The 23,167-nt window shown below is 35.8% G+C and overlaps 1 protein-coding gene across 2 annotated transcripts in view; it reads right to left on the minus strand.

Moving 5' to 3' along the window:
* The window catches only part of SLC9A9 (solute carrier family 9 member A9), a 211,615-nt gene that overhangs the window by 145,097 nt on the left and 43,351 nt on the right, over positions 1-23,167 (minus strand). For both annotated transcript variants that reach the window (XM_074912503.1, XM_074912504.1), the window contains exons 5-6: positions 17,201-17,316; positions 9,165-9,270 (exon numbers count right to left, since the gene is read on the minus strand). In XM_074912503.1, the coding sequence (XP_074768604.1) occupies positions 9,165-9,270; positions 17,201-17,316 (222 nt within the window). The remainder of the gene's footprint in view (positions 1-9,164; positions 9,271-17,200; positions 17,317-23,167) is intronic.

Raw genomic sequence — 23,167 nt, forward strand, 5'->3', positions numbered from 1 at the left:
CATACTGAAATTCCAGCTATAACAAGCATTACAGAAATTCCATAGCATTTTCCCCCCTGATTTAAGCACAGCACTGGTCTGTACAGTAATGCTCATGGAGAAAAAAGAATGGAAGTTTTATCAAGCAAGGACACCATCATTTTGTGCGGGATTTTCTCTATTCTGGGAAAGAAGCTTTTTTAAAGTTCCTGCTAATAGCAAGTTTGGTTAGTTTCCCAGTGCTCACATCTCCTGTTCCAGATGGTCAGTGACGTGAAAGTCTAATTATCATCAGTAAAATAAGCTGGGACTAAACCCTTCCTCAAAGGTAAAAAGAGCAGATGGACAACCATAATTTCATTATTGTAGAAATAATAGATGGAAACTATTCCTCATCCATCTTTTAAAATGACTCACTAACCTGTTGCACAATTAACTCCTTGCTCTATTAATTTATAAAAGTTACTCTCTTATTTGACTGGTTGAATGGCTGCTTGGTACATAAGCCTTTTTTAACAATATCAGACATATTAGCCAAATTTATCTTGCCTAAGGGGAACTAAGAAGTGAAATGTTTGGGCTGAGTTTCCATCCAGCATTTTTCTTTCTTTCAGGTAATTCTGTTTTATTCCTCTCCACAGTGTTACAGTCATCCCTCCTCAGGAATCTTCATGGGAATAAAATCACAAATAGTATTTATCTGGAATGAGGCAATGTCTGACTCTAGTGCTCCAGTTAGTAATTTGACCAGATCTGCAGCTCACAGGCATTGAAATACCTAAATCTTTGCCAAGGTCATTCAAGCCAGTACCATGGAACAACTCTTCCTATTCCTGTTGTGGTCCAGTGCTGGTCTTACTTTGATCTGCAAGTTCTAGGTCAGGTTTTGCAAAGGCAACCACCCATCTAAGCCTGCCACTGCTCAAACTGAGCTCATACAAGCCTCAGCTCCTCCAATTCTGCCAAATTAATTTATGTAAAGACAGCTACAAAGAAACGGAGGCAACTCCCTGTGTTTCTGGCAGAAAGTCATTCCTTTTCTAAATTCAGATTCATTAGCTGATTGCAGCGCACCACTCTAGAACTTTAGAACTTTACAGTTCAGGAGCACCATTTTGATGCAGTACTTCAGGATTTCAAACATAGATATTTGTAACAAAACAACATAAAACTGCAAAATTGTACCAGAGAAAAATAATCAGTTCTTCTGCATCCTTATGAGTAAACAAGTAGTTCTTCCCTCTAAAAAGTCCTCACTACAGGTTTATGTGTCACTGTCATAATCTGTATTTATACAGTATACCTTATCTTTTTTTCTTATCATGTCTTTTCTCGCTCTGGCTTCTTTCTTCTAGCCATGTCCTCAACAATCTCCATTTATTGCTTTCACCAGTTGAACTTCTTACTTTCATCTCCATTTCACCACCTCTTCCTACCCATAGAAATCTGTATGCCACCTGTTTTCTTGAAGCAGGAAAATGTTGCATTTGTTAATCCTTGTTACCTTTTTGGCATCTGTCTGGTGGCACAGGTGCTTCTAGTTCTCTTTTTTCTTCCTTGGCTGGAAGCATGTCTCTGTGGACACTTTGAACAGTAGTTGGCAAGGAATGAGGCTTATATACTTTTGAAAAAGAAGTACCTAGGCTGAGCAGTTTTATGTGTAGGCACACTAAAGCTATTAACTGTGTGCATATAAGGGCCCACTTATGAATAGAAGTGGTTTTTTACACTATTACTTACATAGTGATATGCCTAGGATGTGTGAAAAACATCTTGTCTGCACTCAGATACATGTTAGAAATAAATAGAACTTAAATGAGTTTCTTTTTCCAGTGGCTGAAATTGCATGAATATGTGGTTTAAAAAAGGGCTAAAAATAAAGGGCAACAGAGAAACAAACATTTTTTTTTCGTATGTGATGATAGTACTGAAGCAATCACATTATTTTGCCATTTGCTAACAGTACCTAATAAATCTCAGCAGGAGGAATGGTATGTAGGCTGACAGACTTCACTGTGCTCTTCACTGAATGAACTCCCAGTTACGTACAGTTGAGGAGGAAACTGAAACAAAGTATTGGCTGATAGAAAAGTCTTTGTTTCTTAACTCATTACACATGATATAAAAGGGTTTGGGACAGTACATATGGAAGCCCACAATGTCACTTTTAAAGGCCACTTTCTGACTATAACTGCAGTTTAAGGGAAAAATAAGACATGAGAACATTCAGTTGTCTTTCCTCTGCAAAATTTGTTATTCAGTGGGTCCAGGGATCAAAGTGTGGCAAAATCTATACAGAATAATGCTTCAAAAATGGAAGGGCAAAGGATACAAATTAGAGACAGTTCATGACAAAAGAAGAAAGCTTAAAATAATCATAAAGGGAGCTTCACATCTACTGAGATATGCATCAAGGAGACACCCATCATAGCTTTCAAAGCGGGTATTATTTCCTGCAAATCCCAGCTCCTCACTTCATTTTTCGGCAGCATAGTTACAATATCTTTTCAAATCCTTTATGGAACTGCTGATTTTAATATATAATACACAAGGAATCATGATTAGAAATAGTGAAAAGTAAAAAAGTAACCCTTGCAGATAATGGGTAGTTACCTCACCAGGCTAATGACCAAGTGAAACAGAAACTGAATATTTGTACTTCTATTTGGTGTTTGTCAGATGTCTGCTTCTTCAGTCTCTGATTACATTTTCCTCCTATGTAAACTGCCTTCAAGTTCAATGACATAATCACTGAATTAAAAGCACAGAAGTAAAAAACTGCAGGTAAACAAATAACTAAAACCACCAAGGTTTAAAGGTTCTTACTCATTTTCTATTTGAGGTCCATTTGATCAAAAGAGTTTCTGATATTTTGAAGAGATCTGAGCTGAACTAAAATTAGTAATATCATGACTGTACCTATCAGTAAGACTCACCAGTGTGACAGAAAGAATTCTCTTGACTTCCTAAGGCAATTATAGGGATCACTGTCTGAGAAATGTCAACTTCAGAGGATGCTCAGCACAAACTGAGCTGAACTCTGGCTTCTGAGTTATTTCCCCTGGAAATGGATACCGTTTTTCAATAAATTTGTCTGTTACCTTTGTCGTGTTATTTTAGAAAGCCCCATACAAGCCTCCAGGAGAAGTTCTGCCAAGAAAGAATGGTTTAAGTGTGATATTAGCTTGTATAAGGTACTACTAGACTAGAATGAAAGTATTTTTTGAGCAGAGAAGAGGTATGCTATGACAAGTGTTGGCACATGTCTATCATGAAAATATTTAGAAGGAGGCAAAGAACTACTTTTACAAGGGATTTCCTCACTTAGTAAAGCTGAGCATCATCTTTATCAATTTGCTCTTCCCCTTTTCCTCTCAATACTACTCCCTGGTATCACAAACACATTCAATAATTAGAGTTCCTCTTTTACACTTTATCCTGCTGTAACAGATAAGCTCTGTTTATACTAAAGAAGGAAAGACAAAAGCAAGATGAAATTAGCAATCTTCAAACTCTTTGTCATAAATTTCAAGTTTTTGGAACTATTTAAAAGGGATCTGGATTCTATGGACAATTAATTTGTCAAGCACAGATATGGTATCATAGGTTCTAGCTAGATCACGAAACATGGACTTGAAATATATCTATTGTTAGAGAGAAATTGTATTCCAAGAAGTCTGGAAAATGAAATTTCTTCGTCATGGTAAAATGCTTGGTAAATCTTTGAACCAATCCATAGAAGCTTATTAGGTAGAAGGCTGTTGCAGAACCCTTCTACTAGCACAGATTGGGGGGGGGGGGGGGGGAAGACAAAAAAGCAATGTTACCTATTTATTCCAGACCATCTTATCTGACCAATAGAGGCTCACTGAATTCCTGGAACAATATTGCATTTGTGGGCATCAGTGGAAATAAGCATCTCGCCAACAAATACTGTTCTTATAAGCAAGGAGTCATACAATAATGGGGTCTGTTACACCTCCAGTTCTCGCCTAGTTCTAAGAGTTTATTTAGCCTTTAGTGCTGGTCCTTGGCTTTTGCAAAAGGAGCTTTACAGCCTGACTGTGTCAAAATCTGGGCCTTTCATTGCCTAACTTTTGCTAATAGGCATGAACAAACTTTGTGGAATCTATACAACCAGTAGATACTTTACAAAAGGGGCAGGATATCCATTTCAAAACAACCCATTATTTTTTGTTTACTTTCCTCTTCACCACTTTCTGAACCTCCAAGGTTATAATCTCTTCCTTTACATACTGTTTAAGATACTTAAAAACAACAAGCCAAACTTCACTAGAAAACTATGCTTGCAGTATTACTTTCCTCTCTGCCTAGAAATACCTATAATTCTAAGCCTTCTAGGGCAATTCGCATTTTGACATGGGAACTCTTAATTTCATATGTCAGCTAGTTTCTGGGTTCTCTGGCTTCACTGCCATGTGATCCTCACCCATGTTTTTTATCTCCAGGATTTCCACTTCATTCATGTATCAAACTGTTCTTGATTGCATATAACAGAACTAGTAAATCCATTCCTTGCCACATGTCATTCATGTCACAATGTCACATGTCCTGTACCCCCTGGCTGCCCCTCACTTGTGAAAGACACTGTCATATGTTGAAGTCCCTGCTGCCCATGTGACTTCCACACGATCAACTCTTCTAGGAAAGGGATGAAACTCATCAGCCCCACTGAGCAATGGTACAGAGCCAGCGGAGAAATGAAGTCATGTCTTTTGCATAATGATGATACAAACACTTCTGACATTGGCTACAATGGAAACATCTCTCATGTAATGTTCTCTTAGATAATTTGTTAACAGGGAACACGTATCAGTATTCATTACTGCTTTCCACATTCTGCACTCACTGAGCACTCAGCATGAGAAAGATTAAATAGCTCTGCTAAATATACTGTCTCAATGCTAATGACCTGTTCAGCTACTTTTCAGTCACATCTCAAGCTATTAAATGCTTTTTCTACATCTTCTTCCACACATTCTTCATCAAACTTCTCTGCAAAAGTGCAAAACCCCTGCCAAACCTACAGCAGGTGCACTCAAAATATATGTGGATATTTTCTTCAACAAGTGATAATATTGTATGAAGACAGAACAATGAAAAGGGAATGAAAGTTAAATAAGAGATTAATCTTATTTGTTCAAAAATATTCCAAAATTATTAATTTTCAGCCAGATTCTACAGTCTTTATCACACACAACTCCAACTGAAGTTATATTTCTCAATTTTGATCTTTAGAATGTGTTCCACAGCAAGTAAGCACATGAGTACACAGACAGTTCATTTTATTTGTCTGTAAAATGCTATCTACAAACCTAAGCAATGATAAACATTCCTGGGTCTGAAATCTGTGAATGAAATAGATCACCTTGAATGTTGTGTCCTATAGCATGAATGCCTATCTGAAGCTGAACAAACTGCTGCTTTATGATCAGGGAATTGTATGGCAGAAGGTTAAATTTAAAGCTAAGAGAACAGCTTCATGTGGGCTGGAACATTCGTAAGCTAAATTTTGTTGCTAATATTTTTGAAAAAAATCCTGGGAGTTAGAGGACACAAACAGTGGTAAAACATCTATCGTATGGAATCTTTTATGAAAGTATTTGCTACCTCACAGACCAACCCCCAAGAAAGCAAATGAAGTCATTCTTTACAGTACATATTATGATACAGCAATACAAGAAACAATCTTAAATGATATTCTTTCATTTTAGAAGCTACAGAATAAACTCAGGTAAACTTCTTGGTGATAAAGTACAATATATCTGAAGAACTGAGAACAATTTCTCACTTAAAAAATTTAACAAAAGTATAATTGGAAAGATCTTTTCATAAAAGTCTGCCATAATCTGTTGTCTAAAATTAAATTCCAAATAGTGAAACAATCCCTAATCATAAAAACTATAAGCATATTCAAACACACTTAGAAGAAGTTCAAATACCTTATTTTTCCTATATATATTTTCTTTATTTTAATGTTAGCATAAATAAAATACTTCTACAGGTAAAGCTCATGCAGAAAATAGACATTGGAAGTGGACATGGGTGCCGAGTCAATCTGGAAAACAAAGTATGTAGGAAATATTTACGCCATAATTAGTCATATAGGTTTTTCTGGGCAAAAGCAGATATGTTAGTCATCTAATAAGTATTGTAGGAATCTGTTATTGTTTTTCTTAAATATCTTGAATCCTTGATATAAAACAGGCTCAAAAATAATTAGTTTTGAATATTTAAATCCTTGTTTTCTTCCTAAATGTTTATTTTCTGTGAGAATTCTCAGTTTTGATTAAATGGGGACTTTTGTCATAATAGTAAAAATTTATAAGCAACTCTCTAAGTTATATAGGAGAAAATTCTTGTTGCATCTACAACACCCTTGCTTATAGAGGCCCCCGTGTGTACGAGCTCTCTCAGAGGCACAACAGCTTGTCAGCCTTTCTGCAGCCCCTACTGCCAATTTGATTCACAGTGATCTCTCCTGCATGGATTATCTTAAAATAGCACAGTATAAATGAAATCTTGCAATTATCACAAACACCCAGGTGTTTGGGATGGCAAGATGGCCTACAGGAGAGTTGCTAATTTGGCCTCAAGAACTTGTGTGCTTGATCAGTATTTTCTGTGGGCAACTGGCCACAGTGTGTACTTACTGTTGCAGCAACACACAACTCATGTGGTTTACTAAATCCGCATGAAAAATGTAGGGGTAGCTGGTCCTGCTGCTGTCCTTAAACTAAATGATAAAGAGCACTGGAGAAATAGAGGTTGGAGAGAGAGGCTGAAGGAAAAGAGAGCCATCGCTATAAAGCTTTGTTGGCAGACGGCCGTACTACCTTCACCATGCCAAATTGCCACAGCCAGCCATAAGGGCCTTCTCTCTTTTCTCTCCCTCCCTTTCCTGCGGTGAGTCACTCCTGCAGACATTAACTTGGTTATTCTGTTAGCTGATGAAAGACACCATGTATTCTCTTATTCTGTTTTCTGTTTACCATTACAGAGCGTACAAAATGACTTATTATTGCTTTTCCAGATTTGTAAACGTTATTTTCACACCTTTTTAAATAGTACCCTATTACTGTAATTATGAACATATTGTGTTTGCACCATCCTGAAAAGTGGTATGTGTTACAGAGCTGTTCTTTTGTAGTGACAGAAAAATAATATTCTTCATTTAAATTTGGTTTAGTTTAGTGGGTTGTTAATGCACTGAATCTGACATTATTAACAGCATATCTTTACTTAAAAAGCTACAGGAAAGAAGATCGTGTTAGGTTGCAGAAACATTGTATTTGTGCAGAAGCCAATTATTTCAGCCAGAAATTAATGAAATGTGAAACTAATGATGCCATATATTCTCTTCAGACTCTACAAATGACTAAACGTATTAGAGAAATCAAAGTATCGGTCATGCTGAATATACAGAAAAATACACTAGTTTTCCAGTGACAAGAGATTCTATAGTAAAAGAGCCGTAATCTCCCATGTACAGCAAAGAAAACACAAAAGGAGACAGCATTTGCATCAGGAATCCTTCCTATGGGTTTCTGTGTCCATGTGCACGCTGAGGGTCATAGCCTAGACTTGAGTACTGGGAAGAGCAAAGGTTAGGAACTCATGGATCATGTAGTATCTGATAGCAGTTTTCTTTCTAGCTTTGCCTTGCAGTTGAGTTGCACTTCTGAAGAGATCCACGTGCTTTGACATCACAGCGACTGAAAAGTAGAGACATTTAAAATACTCTGGGTCACCTTGAGTTGCTTGTAGCCTAACTACACTCTATAGGAACCTTGCAGTAACAGATGCAGAGTCTAAATGAGCTATAAATGCCTGGGCCTTTGTTAAACAAAGCCGAGTAAGAGAGAAAAAAATCTCAGACTTATTGTCACCTACATGCTTCTTTCTAATAGCCGCTTTAATGCTTTTCTATCTGTTCTCTCTGCTGACGTTTCTATTCTTTGCTTAGTTTTCCTTCTGTGCATTTTATTATCTGATGTATTAGATGCTCTCCTAAGTGACACATTCCAACCACAGTCACTGGATGTGACAGCTGTGCTGTATCTTATCATGAAATGCTGTGCTTAGACAGCGTTTGGACTTGTCAAACTTGACAGCGTTTGAAAATATTACTGTTGCTTTAAAAACAGTGTGAGGAGTTTAGTGTAGGTGAATGTAACTAGACTGATAATTGGAGAATCATAAATTAAATAAGAATACTATTTTTTTGTATTGTGAAATAATTTTGTTTGGGTTTCTTTGCAATTCAACTACTGTAAGCTTCTTCATTATCTTAGACAAAATATAAAGCATTTTTAAATTACTGTAAACTCTGTAAAAGTCTGTTTTTCTGAAGGATAAGATAAATCTTAGTTTGAGGAACTGTATTTTTAGGAGAAAAGTGGCACTGAATTGAGGTTCACTGTGAAGCATCTTCAAGCATCCCAGAAAACTGAATTTGATTTTGCAGAATCCTGTTACTTTTAAGATTATCTGAGAGGATTATTTGTATTTCTAGCAAAGCTCCAGCAAGCATGTAATACATGTAGAGCAGAGTTAATGTGAGATCCTGTTAATCATGTAGTTAGCGTCTGTGTTTTTAGGACAGCACATACTTGTGTCATTTTGGTACATCACTTGTGATCTGTTTGAGGATTCCTGAGAATAAAAAAGCTGTATATAAATTTAAGATAATATTATCAGCTGAAGCTCTGTCAGATTTAATAGGTAGAAAGAAGTAGATAAACTGAGCTGCTGTGTACCACTTCGTGGTTTTCATCTTGGAAAACAATAGACTGCAAAAATTAAAAAGAACCTGTCTCTAATTTTATAGTTGCTCTATATTCTAGGTGCTTATTCAGCATTATTTTTTCAAGATATCTTGTTTAGATGAGAAAATAAATCATATTAAATTAAATATACACATTTTGAATGTACTGCTTTTTAGGTTGAAAAAAATGAACCAAAATTGCATTCTGGATACGCAGTTACTATTAACAGCACTGGAATTCTGGTGTTTAACAAACCAAGAACAACTCCAGAACTCTCTGTAATGGAATCTTCAAATGTTATATCTGTACTTGCAAAACTATATCAGTGAGAATTATATCAGCAATTAAAGCTTGTAATTATCTCACCAAGTAAAGAATGGAGGTGGGTGTACTTACTATGTCAGCACGATAGCCACAGCATCATTTAGAACACTCTCTCCAAACAGGAGTGTGTACAAATCTGTATCCACATGCAGTTCATGGAAAATAGCAAGGACTGTCACTGTATGGAGACAAAGCAAAGTGAGTTTGTTATTTTCATATTCCTCTGGCAGTTCAAGAGATAAAGCAATGTTAGAATATGGCTTTTGAGAAGTCCAGTCTTATTTATTACCTATGTGGCTAATAGTGAAGTTAAAAGGAATCAGTGGAAGTATTTAAGATCCTTAAATCCAGCAAGTCTGAGTTTTGGTGCTTCAGCTAAGTTAGGAAGACACTTTCCCTCTCATACAGAGAATCATGCATAAATGAAAATGTCACAGCATATTTTACTGTGCATAAAGGAACTTGTGACTAAGGAGAAGTAAGGTGGCTGAGGGAACTGAGGGTGTTTAGTCTGGGGAAGAGGAGGCTGAGGGGAGACCTCATCGCCCTCTACAGCTACCTGAAAGGAGGGTGCAGATTGCTGGGGATGAGTCTCTTTAACCAAGTAATAAGAGATAGGACAAGAGGGAATGGCCTCAAGTTGTGCCAGGGAAGGTTTAGACTAGATGTTAGGAAGTATTTCTTTCCAGAACAGGTTGTTGGGCGTTGGAATGGGCTGCCCAGGGAGGTGGTGGAGTCCCCATCCCTGGAGGGGTTTAAGAGTCAGGTCGACTTAGCGCTGAGAGATCTGGTGTAGTTGGGAACTGTCAGTGTGAGGTTAATGGTTGGACTGGATGATCTTCAAGGTCTTTTCCAACCTAGATAATTCTGTGATCATGTGAAGGGGGCTGAAAAGACAGGTTTTACCATGAACTTTGTGTGTGATGAGAGTAGCAGTTTACCTGTTTTAAGAAAGATATGATAATGCTTATCCACCTGTTATGCATGCTTGTTGAGGAACATGCATAACCTTATACCCTGTCCCTCCAGCAGCATAACCACTTTCACCTCAAGTGTAGCTTATCTGCAGTCATGAAGCCCTCTCATCCAGATCAGGATATCTGATGCTTGTAATCCGTTTTAAGGATCCTTCAGCATATCATTAAGTCCCTTCCTTCTCCCTGAGTTATACGCTATATTTGATTTTTAGCTTACCGGTGCAATAGAAAAAAAATAGATGTGTTTAATTTAAATTGAAGCTGGGCAAATCATTTACACACACACCCTTGAGGGCATATAGACACTTGGCTCATATTCAGATAATTAAGTCCTATAGATATTAAAAGACATCTTAGCTGTTTTACGCTCAGTTTCCTTACCTGTATACAGGGGATCACAGTCCTTCCCAAGATCTACCTAGCACTTCATAATCTCCAACTGAAGAAGGCTATCTATGTTCTGTGTTGATATCGTTATTCTCTCTTTGCTTGGACAAAGCAGAGCTTTCTATTTTCAAACAGAATTTAATATAAAGTCACCCAATTATTTGTACAGTTAAAAATTACTTGGTAACTCACTGCTTCACTGGTGCTCATTCTAGTACATAATTGTGCAGTTGACTCAATTTTCATAGCCTAGGAATCCCAAAGATTAGGAGTGCCTCTGGCATGCTATGTTAACGTCTGACACTCAGAAATCAAAATTATATACTTCTACATTGAGATGACTGCTGATAATTCACACAAAAAGATCAACAGGTGATCATGCTTAGTGTTAAAAACACTTCTTGGAATTTTGAAATCATTACTAATAAGATTTTCTAAATGGTACTTTAATATCTGTGTAATCTAAAAATCTGTTTATAAACCCAAAATAGACTCTCAGTTATCCTGTGAGATTTTATGTCAAAGTGATCTCTGTTGATGTGTTATCTCTGAAGAATTTTGTAAGTGTTATTCTACAGAAGACAATTTAGGAGATGTGCGTAGCTGAACATTTGCTGATATAGCTATATTTAAATTAGCTAGTTATACTTATCCATTCTGGTAACCTCACCCATCTACTTCCAGCACAGTTATAATTTGAACTAGGGAAAGAGTTATTTCCTCAGAACGGCTCAAAGGTGTAGGAAGAAGTTTTATTGCCAAAAGAGATTTTCTTGGTTCACCAATATCCATGTTCAGGTTTTTGCTTGATTAGCAATGCTGCCTTAATGTGTTAAATGTAGACCCAATTTAGTCTCTCATTCTTTGATGTCATTGGCATAACAACAGACTTGTTTTCTAAAATTATTTGCCACTTCCAGCTTTTGCTCATTAGCTAATTAGTTTGGGCTTACATTAATAGCTCCTGCGATAATGATAGAAGGAAAATAGTAATCAAAGTCCAATGCACTGTCGGTATGTATGTGTAGCAGGCCAAGCTAATTACACAGATGCCTACACACTCCTCTCCCTCCTCTTGCCTCCTAAGAACACAACTTTATCTTCTTGCTTTCTCTCCCAACTCTACCCCAAAAATCTGACTTACAATCTTTTCAAATGGAAGCAAAATAATAAATCAGGTAACATAATAATGTATCAATTGCCTCTCCTTGGAGAGACTCCTCAGTTCACGCCTTTCTCAGAAAGTACCTTTGATTTTTAATGTTTCTCCCATTCCCAGTGGAGGTTACCGGCTCTTCTTTACAGCATTGCCTGTCCCCGACTGAAGAATTCTGGTCTCTGCTCTGGCCCAAGACACAGCAAGCTTCAGCCATACCACTGCTGACAGATCTTTATCTGATCTGTTTTTAAAGTACTGAAGTGATGCTGGTTCCATAAATCCCAAGGGAGACTGACTTGCTATTCAGTATTCATACAATCTATAAATGCAGTTATTCCTGAGTGTCTAACCTAAATCTCCCCTTCTGCTTTTCAAGTCTGTAATTTCCCTTCCCAGCCTAATGAGACACAAATAACTTGTCACATCTATTCCCTTTCTCTTTCCAGCAACATTTTGCCTATTCAAAGACTCATTTCAGACATCTCCTCCCTAAACTGACTCACTTCTTTCAATCTCCTCCTTTCAGTGATGTTTTCTAGCCCTCTAATCACTTCTAATTAGTCCATAGCTTTCTTGAAAGACAGTGCCCAAAATCAGATCCAAGTACTGTAGTTGACACTTGCTGTCAAGAAATAGAGTGAAAAGATGCTGTACAACATGTTAATAAATTCTGTTTTCCTTTTTTTGCTATGTATTGGTACTGATGACTCATTTTCAGGTTGTAAATGAAATCCTTTTCAGCAGTGAATGCTCATTTCTTATCTTCTATCTATGAAGTTGATTATTTCTAAGTGTAGCATTTATCCTTGTTGATTTTAAATTATTGTAAGAATCATATGAGTTCTAATCATGTCCTTCAGAGTGTTTGCAGTCTCCTCTCAGCATAGTATTATACATCAAAGAAGCATTCTCTATTGCATTAGCCAACTCATTGTTAAAATAGTATCTGCATAAGAACAGAGAACTGCATTATTTTCAGCACATCCACCCTATATAAGAGGTCAATAAAACATTTTCACCTTGTTTTGCCAACCACCATCTGGTCATTTTCTCAAGATCACATTTTCCTTCATTAATTATGAGAGAATCTACGGACATAGTTCAGAATGGGCATATTAAAAGGGATGTGATACTCTGCTATGGAAGACAGTTAATTTAAACTACTCTCAGGATGGAATAATACTCTATGAATAGTCACCATTGTCCAAAGCATGATATCATGTTTTGTTTGATGGGTGACTTTAAAACTCAAGGGAATGAATTTAAACATTTGGTATTTGCTATCATATACCACAGTAACATATCTAATCTGTGAGAACTTTCATATCTAAATAAAGACCATAGATGCTACATTGCAGTAAGTAATTTCTGAATGGCTTTCTGAAGGCACTTTTGAGAAACAGTAAGTAGGGTTTGTTTTTTGTGTGGTATCTACTCAGACTTGTATAATTCATTAGATACAATATGTATTATAAAAATACCAAACTACTTTTCATACAGCATCTCTTCATCTTTTATTTCAGTCTAGGCATATGAGGATAGAGATAGGTAAACTAGATGGCTAGAAGGACAGGTAATTGGGGGACAGTAAACAAACATCTTTTGTGTCAGAAGAAAACTGATAGAACTAGAAATGACAGGTATCAGAGCTCCTGACTCAGAAAGGGTTGTGAGCTTCATTAAAAAATTCGGTGATGGGAAGCATGCAGTGGTGAAGCATCTAAGATTTTCACAGTGCTTGTGCCAACAGAAATCTGATTCATTTCTTCCTTGACTTCATGGACTGAGGTAACATCCATTTGATGCTAAGCTTAGCATGATTTGGGTTGTACCCAAGTCAGAACAAGTGTCTGTGGAGCTGGTTTGTGAAAGATATCTTTTGACGTATGTAGAAACAAATTGGCTTGTTATTAATTCCTGTAAAAAGTATGTATAACTGGAATATCAGCAAACTACAACAATCCCTAAGCTAACTGTATCTAATACTTCTTTGCTGTTATGTTTGAAAAGAAGACTCAGAGAATAAATTAGACCATTATATAAAGGACTGGTATTACTGTACCTCAATCTTCTGACTAGAACTATTAACAACTTTCATAGCTCATGGGCCTGAATTCTTTTAGGAGGGCAGTATCAAATGGGAACAAAAGAAGATGAAAGAAATCTCATAATTCCTACCTATTTTTCTCTAAAAAATAACAATCCAAATTTTAATTATAGTCTCCTTTCCCTACTAATTGGTCACGTCACTCCCATATTACTTCAATGGTAAGAAGAAAGCATAAAAATATATTAATTAAAACCACATCTATGAACAGACATACAGTCAGTATATAGACTGTATTACCGTGCTGTATTTATAAATTATGCTTCTTAATGCAAAAATTTTGAATTTATGAGAGACAGAAAGTGCTTTTTCTGATAAATATCCAATTTTATCAATAACAGCAGCAGTGCAACTCACATCTCCAGTTCAGCTGTAACCATAGTAACTTCAAATAGAGAAGAGCCTTGTGATTATCAATATGACCAAAGGTAAGGCAGTTCATATAGCTTAGAAATAGCTGTGCTTCAGCAAACCTTATGAAGGTAAATCTGTTTTCTATGCTTGAAATGTCAAAAGTTAAAAGAAAAAAAAAAAAGAAGTGCTAAAGATATATGAAATGTTTTTTGGACTGGAAGGTCATTGCACAGAATGTGTTAATAACAACAGCTAAGGCAAACTGCCAAAGTTGTACTTTCCAGTTATTTTTTGGTGGCTGAGGCAGAGGTCAAATCTTTTTGTTCATGTTCCAGTTTTGTTCTGTCATTCACCTTATTCCATTATAACCACTGGTACCCAGAAGCAGCCTATTGCTGGGGCTTATTGCTGTGCCTGCCTTTCAGCCACAGAGGACAGTTTCATTTTGCAGGTCTCTGATGCTCACGGACTGAGAGCTGGGTGCTCCACTCCCCACATCAGCACCTTTTCCTCAGTCTCTTTGCTGCTCTTGATGAGTGACAAGTGTACCAGAAAACAGGGAGGAACAGCTCCATCCCCTTTGAAGGGATCACACCAAAAAACCTCCAGAGTCAAACCACAATACTAACACAAGGGAAATCCTTTCAACAACGGAACAGTTGAAATCTGTGCTGTTTTATGCAGATGAAATAACAAGAAGAGATGATTTCCCCAACTACATGATAAACAATATTTATTGATCAGAATAAAGGAAAACATAAATACTGGTCTGATGTTTTAAATCAAAGACTAATGAAGATAAAATTCAGGAATTTAAAAATTCTGTTTCTTAGAAATCAAACCTCTCACCTGAAGTCTTGAAATGAGAAACTTTTTCTGCTAGAAATGATAAATTATTGGAAGGAGATATTTCCTGTAAAATGAATGATTCACTTTAAAGTAGCCTTTATTTGTCCCTAAAGTTTCTACCTTTTCTGTCTAGAGATGTGGGAGTTTTTTGAGGGATCCCTAAGTATAGTATCACAGATGTTTACGGATGAAGTCTATAATGCAAAACAGTCCCAAGTATGTCCAGTCATAAATCCATTTCCTAATCTTAGTTCAAGTGCTAGTTTGCTATATAAAGGAACCCATGGCATAAAAGAGTAATTCTGAACCAATTTTATGCAAAAATCTCTGTATTAAATATCTTCAAATACCCTTCAAAACTAAAACCTACAGAGTTCTATAACATTATTTCCTCCTTCTTAACAATATTAGCAACTTTTAGCTGGCATACATTTGTTTACTGCCCTGGTAGTAAAATTCTTCATTTAACATAAAAACATCTACCAGTCATCTTTATTCTTACAAATAAGGAACTCAATCAAAACAACTTCTGTCAAGTCAACATATCAGTTTTTAACATCTTTTGAGACTTAATTGCTTCCACACCAAGGGAAATTAATTTTTTGCAATGAGCTTATAATCCTTCACAGCAAAGAATTAAATGGAAGAACAGGTAGCAAATATGACAGGAATTAATTATTTAATCTCAGGACAGACATTTATTATTCTATCCTACTTCTATAACACGAAAATTTTACGAGAGATTTCTTTTTTTTTTTTCCTTTTTCTTTTTTAAGCTAGATATCACATATGAAATCATTAGACATTATTTTATGCCCTGGTATGTATTGGTCCTCCATGGGACTATTTTTTAACTGATTTTGGAATTCCAATGAGCTCTTTACATGGTTTGAGATTATAATTGATTAGTAAATACTGTAACACAATGACATTTTTTCAGCAATGTCTACCATTTAATTAAGCAAAAATTTCATTCAAAATTGTCTTAAGTCTTTGAGGGACTGAAATTTACAGGTAATTATTAAAAACATGAAACAGCCTAGAATTTTGTGAATAGATGACAGAGAGAGCAAGACTGAACATATAAAAAAACCTCTTGGACATGCACAGACACTCTACATAAGCAGAACATTAATTACAAACAGTAGTAATCAACTATAGTTTGTCACACTGAAAGTAGTTTTCTCAACTGCAGTGTTAGTTTTTTAAGCCTATTTAAAAATCTGGGAAAAGTAATCCTTGTCACTTCTTATTCCTTCCAGTGCAAGAGGAGATTATCTTTTTTTTTTTTTTTTTTCCTCACAATTGTTCCACATTAATCAGTGTGATTATATACTATTTTAATCAAAATCAGTGCATTTGTCTTATATATTTCTCCTCATAAGTCAACACATTCAATTGTCAAACAAAATAGCATTGGACTGGAAAACAGGAAAAGAAATTAAGCCAAGTGCAAAACTCTATGCATAGTTTTCATTGATTGTACAAGAATCGTGCTTGGAAGCTGTAAGCAACCTTCATTCTGTAAGCAATTTCACTATTGTCCCAAGATGCAAAAAGCAATACTTTCCTTTTAATATCAGAGTACTCTTATTACCATTTTCACGTAACAAAACCTGGACAAGTCTATGAAACCTAGAATAACTTTGTTTTGATTAGGAGGTTGGACTAGAAGGCCTCCCAGACATCCTGTCAAATCTAAATCATTCTGTATTTCTGTGATTCCAAAATTCATTGAGCCTGTTTCCTAGACTTGGCTGTTTACTGTAACTTTAGGCTCACATCTGCAAGTTCAAGTCAACTTGTTCGTATCTGTCTTTTTAGAGTTGCATTTATCACAAAATACGGCATTCAAATTGTAAACACTATATGGCCAAATCAGAAAGCTGCGTTCCCCATATATTTACACTGGGTTAGATCACAGATGAATGCAATGTCTAAATTATTAACCATGAGGCTCCAGCATTACAGCAGTTCTCATATCAGCAATGAACAGGTAGATGTCCTGAAGACCGGAGAACAACATTTTTCCAGTCTCCCCAGCAAATACATTTATAAAGTTTGTGAGCTAAACATAGGTAAACCAGCTACTGGAATAAACACAAGGGATCTCCAGAGCCAATTTGACTTGTGATTATCAGAGTTTCAGACATTTAATGGCTAAGGGAAAAAAAAAATCAAGAACAGAGACTTTGAATGTTTCTATGGGACATGCAGTTGATATGTTCTTATTTCCTCTTCTGACTTTTGAAAAAGTAATTTATTTTAAAGTTACCTGGATCTGTGGCAGACATCAGCGATCCAAAAAATAAACAGTCCGTGAAGTGGAATTCCCATCCTTTTAACTGGCCAATGTGTACCATTGCCTTCACAAACCCATACATTATCAACCTGTCAGGGAAAAGATAAGATGGGCATTCAGACAGAGTATATAACACTGATGCTTAATTTACAGTACTAAGCAGGTTCTTATTCTGTGCAGTTTCTTTTAAATAAATGTATCCCATGAATACTGAACATACACTGCTATCATATAATATAAAAATTCCATTTCCTGTTCAACTGTTCAAGTATCATATTGAAATGTCAAAGACAATTCCAAAGCAAAGACTTTTCTGAATAATTGTCATCTGCTGGTAACAAATGACAATGCTTTTAGCTGTTTATTTTTCAGAAGGAAAGATAACGTAAGCTAAGAAGACATTATTAAAACTAATTTGTCTAATGTTATAGAACATTTAAACAAAGCCAGTTCTGCTATCAGCTCTGTGGCTTGCTCTATTATTTCTAAATTAATTGTTTTATTCTATCAGCTTTTAAATGTTAGCTTTATTCAAAGTTCCAGATAAGGTCTCCAAATGAGACAGATACTTAACAACTCACAATGACAGTGAGGCAACAAAGTCACACTTCAAAATGCTCCCTGGTTTCACAGGAAATGTTATCATTGGTTTAATGCTATGTGAGATGTGTATTCTAACAAGAATCTTAGGCATTCACTTGTTGTTAGAACCTGGAGTAGATGTTTTAAATTTTTGTACATTTCCAATTTATTTAATAAAAAACCGCATTGCATTCAATACCTTTTCCATCAATACAACACAGGAATTGACAACTGTGCTCTTCTGAATATACACTTTAAAAAAATCACTTAAAGAGAGCTACATGCATTCACATATTGAGCTACATTTTGCTCTCAGCTATACTCCTAAGATGTTTCCGAAGTTACCAAAGTACAGAAAATCTGAGTGACACATGAAGTGCTACTAAGCTTAAACCAACCCAAATTAATTACAAATTCTTTTCAGATACTTTACCAAGCTGTAGATTTTCTGTAATAACCTTATCACATTAAGAGGGAAGCAGATAGGTCACCAAAGAATTCCCCAATGGTCCTAAGTATTTGTGTATGAATTTACATAACCTGCCTAGCAGTCATCCACCAATCCACCAATTATAAAAGAATTTATACAGCTGTGGGTCTTCTGGATTGAGGAGCTCACTTTCTCTCCATTCCCAAAGAATAACGATTCAAGACCCTGCAGTGAAGTTAGTCTTTTTATCCCTAGCGCAAATACATCTCCTTTAAGGAATGAGTTCTTCAAAAACTCGCTGTGGTGCTGCTGTCTTGATTTGCAGTGGTCTCAAAAGTCAACTGTAATGGAAGTGGACATATGCATGCCTTTTAGAAATAACTGCCCAAAACTGACTGTACTTTTGACCAGAGATACTCTTCTGACTCAGTTAAAAATATTTAAAAATAAATAAACTTAAGTTTTGGCAAATTTAGTCATGGTAATTCTTTAAATACCCAGCGTAGGCATCATCCTGGTCTTTAGCATTGTTTTTTATATTACTAAATATTTTCAGAATTTTTCTGCTTACTGTCTGTACAAAGTTGCAGATGAACTTGGATTCAGGAGTCTTTCACTGACATAGGAGATCTAAATTTGTCGTAAAGTTTAGTACGGTAGAAGATGTACAGAACCCAGTCTCAGTTCACATACCATTCAATTCTTGACTGCACTGAAAAGGGAATTGAGACTGAAGACTGGACTAATCAGTGCTGCTGGTTTAATCACTGAGATGTTAACCCTCATCCAGCAAAGAGAACAGCAAACTCAGATTATTATGCTGCTTTTTTTTTAAAAAAAAAAATCATTAATGAACTACTTAATACATTTTGGTAATGCTACAATGGCAAAGGTCCAATTTTTCAAATATAAACCCAGTTAAGCGCAGACATACATTGGTTTAAATAAACCACAAGAATCTGTACTTGTACGTCCTCCAACACATATGAAAACACGCATAGAAATAACTTCCTGCTGTACATTATCTTTAAAACACACAGGTTTATCTTTTCTTTAAAAGCTGTATATTTTTAATGAAGGTAATATATTAAAGTGATCATTAATCATCTGTGATTTCTTATGAGATGCAGCCATACGAAATGCAACTCCCTGGTTCACTTTAACTTTACAATAACTTTGAAATAACTTTAAATAACTTTGAACAAGAAATATTTTATTTCATTTTCAGTTATAATCTTCTAATCATTTCAAATTTTTTTTTTTGTCATCTCCAAACTATGCAAATAGTTCATCTGGTGGCCAATTTGAAAAATAGAAATTAAAGGGCAGTTCTGAATCAGAATAAATTCTCTGGTATTTGTAAAATTAACAGAACTATGGCAGGTTATACTAGCTGAGAGTTTGCTCTCAGGGAAATAATTTAATAAATTCATTGTAATACAGGATATACTCACACATCCACTAAAAAAAAAGGAATTTATTGTATTTCTCTAGATAGATCACAAACTGAGTATGTTACATGTTTAGTATTTTTTAAATTTACATTTTAAACAAAATTGCTGTTAGCCTGCACATCAGATCCTGTTCTCATTTTTACAGATTAGAACTAATAGTTCTAGTTGTAAATCACAGGAGTTACTCTGCATTTTAGACTGGTAAAACTGAGATCAGGCCCTAACCCTGTGTATTCCAGCTTGTTATTTTTTATTATTCAAAAACATCACTCTAGCTTTACCATCATCTTCAGTGACAGATATTATTCAGGTGACATGGTCTAATATATAGTCAAATTGATACAATAAAGCAATTTATCTATGAGAAATGTTAATAACAGCTCTTTTTAGAGTACTAGTTGATGATGTAGCGTGACTTTTCTGCTACGTATTGAAAAGTTGGATCTCAGCTGGACATCTGAGCTTCCAGTGGCAGTGATATTAAACACCATTCAGTATTGTACAATGTAACTGTCAATGGCAATCCAGTGAGGAAAGCATACTGCAATGACAGCAGGACATTAAGCCCAAGGAAACACCCTCACCAATGCCCCTATTGCTATTATAGAGTGGAATTGAAAAAAAAAGTCTTACTGATTTTTAGGGCCGCTGTCATTTAATCTGATATATCTAGGTTATTTTTAGCAAGTTTACACCCACCAAGATTCAGTAAATCTAATTGCTTTATTCATCTTCAACAATCCATTTAATATACATGTTAAAAAATATTATTGAAATATCTGTTAAAAAGTTGTAAAGAAGTCAAGCTGTCAGTGATTCTGAATTTCCTCCAGAATGTTCCTGTGCCACTCGAATGCATTCCCAACCCAGTGCTCACTGTTGACAGAGTAGGCTATTGTCACAAATCAAGTCAACAATATTAGGAGCTCTGAATCTGTTTAGTAGGATGGTACTTTCATCTTTCCAGTTCCTGTCTGTGAAATCAACTTGTTCACTTTTTACATTTTTACTAATCTAGAATATTATTTAATTTTTTTTAGCATATCAGTGCTGAGATCTTCAAGTCTGCATAAAGGAAATAGAAGCTGAGTTGCAAATCAGTGTAACTCTAATTTCCAATGTGGCTTTGAAAAATCTTAAATTTAAAATACACCTGCAAAGTAATTTTATTTCATATACTTTTTCTAATCTTGTTTTTTATGTGTATTGTAAGTTCTTAAGGGAAGTTTTTGTCCCTTAGAATATGGGACCTTTTTCTCTGTGTTCTATGTGATACTGCTCTGATAATAAACATTATAAAGTCACTGCTATTTTCTCTACGTCTAGATTTTGCATTTATACTGTGAAGTATGCATCATTTAGAATATTACATTAGCCACTTGAGATAGGGTCTTTTGCCCAAAATGAAGTGTCAAGTAGTATTCTGTAGAAGAAAATGAATGAGGCACAGATCTGTGAAAGGACTCAGGAGATTTCTACTTATGTTGAAAATCTGAATCCTCTGAGCTGCTGCCTTAGAGCCCTACTACAATTAATTTTCATCCATAAAGCTTCTTAACGCCTAACAGGTCTTTTCTGGGAGGCTTGTCCAACACTATGTAATGCGTGTACTGGTTGTCTAAAGATCCTTTGGGATTCACTAACTAGTGAATGACCTGTCTTGCCAGTGAGGTCTGCTAGAGAGATGCTGAGACCTGGCCCTCACAAACCCCAAAGCTAAATGAAAAAGAGGTGGTCCCACTTTGCAGTCCCTTTTCACTCAACTCTAATAGAGGAAGACATGTGAACCTCATATTGAAAACCCTGCTTCACCTCATTCACCTTCACTTTTCCTAGATACTAAGAACATGCTAAAGAGAGACTCTAGGTTCCCGGTGCCCCACCTTGCCTGTCATTACCCATTATTCATGAAACTAAACAGCTGGAAAGTGCATGAATGTGAAGGTGTGAAGTAGTGTCACGTGATTTGGGCCCTCATCCTGGGTGATGGAATTCCAAGCTTGAGTCTACACTTTGAAGTTTAATTCTTTTCCCCTCTGTCTGTCTAGCTTTGTATAGCTAACCTGAAGCTGTGGATTCTGCAAGGTGACCAAATGTTCCAAACCACGTCTTTTTTTGCTTCTAGGAATATATGAGTGTTCAAAAAGCTACATGCAATCAGTACAGAGCATGGAATTCATTTGGGGTTGCCCTGCCTCCTTATCAACTTCTTATTGTCATGAATAAATATGAAAATTCAGCAATTTATTTGTGTGATCAGAAACTAGATGATTAGAAATATTATACTTTAGAAAGAAATGTCAACTAAACTGATCGCTCATAAACAGTGGCTGCAGACTTCTCAATTGGACTTAGTGATGGTTCAGTACTGTAAATAATATTTGTGAATAACTGAATTGGCCATCAATTTGGAACATTAATAAAGTAACACAATAGAAGATTAAAATTCAGATTAGCTTTGCTGCAGGAGAGCTGGCATTTTCTACATCCAAAAAAATTTTTTTTCGAAAGTGTGGGGAGGAGCCCATCAAGCTAGAGAAAGTATTTTGCCATTTCAACAGGAAAAAAAACCAAACAGTAATGTAATGAAACACAGGAGAATACAAAATTTTCCAGATTATGCAAATCTGGCATTTACAAAGTGCCTCATCTCTAAAAAATGCTACACACAGTGCTGTTATTACACAGTAGAGGAGATACCATGTAAATATTTGACTTGCTGAAGTAAGAATCATCTTCTGGGAAACTGAGCTTTAACTACCATAATTTCCAGTATGAATCATCAAGTAGACCACATAAAAATCTCAGTACAACACCGCAAAATAAAGTTTAGATTGACAAAAATTCAAAGTAAATAACAGGCACTGAAGAACCAGAACAAAAACTCTACAAGGCTTTAATGATTCTGAGCATTGGGTTGTCCTTACAGTTTTGAAGCTGGACTGAATTAAAGCTTGCCTGTGTGAAAAAAGAGGCAAGAATCTCCATATGTAAAAGGTCCAGGTTTTTTATTACCACTGTTCTGCTGCTACTAACTTTTTATTGTCATGCATTGAGGAAAAGAGTTTGGAAAGCATATTGACTGTCTGGGTACTGCTGCTGGAGGTTTCCAGTGAATTTATTTATAAAGCTGCTCTCTAGGAAGGCTACTCCGGGATTGGGATATTCTTGAACTCTAGCTGCTGTTTAAATGTAGAAGAAAAAAAAGAGCCCTCTCCTAAGGATTTTACAGAGTAATTACTCCACAAGAAACTATCTAAATGCCCAGGAAGAGCTTTAGATACAGCTCAACAGAAGCCTATTTTTTGCAAGAGTTTCCTTTAGCAACAACTGGTTTTAAAAAAGGATCTAGAAAGAGATAGTGAAATTGCTTTGAGGGTTTCTGGGAAGCTCTTGTCAGAAGGTTCTAAATAGTAAAACTTCTATCCACTGCTAGTAGAAAAGAAATAATTTCTCATTTTAAAGTAGAGGCAA

Source organism: Athene noctua, chromosome 8 (assembly GCF_965140245.1).
Source record: "Athene noctua chromosome 8, bAthNoc1.hap1.1, whole genome shotgun sequence".
In the NCBI taxonomy this organism is placed as follows: Eukaryota; Metazoa; Chordata; class Aves; order Strigiformes; family Strigidae; genus Athene; species Athene noctua.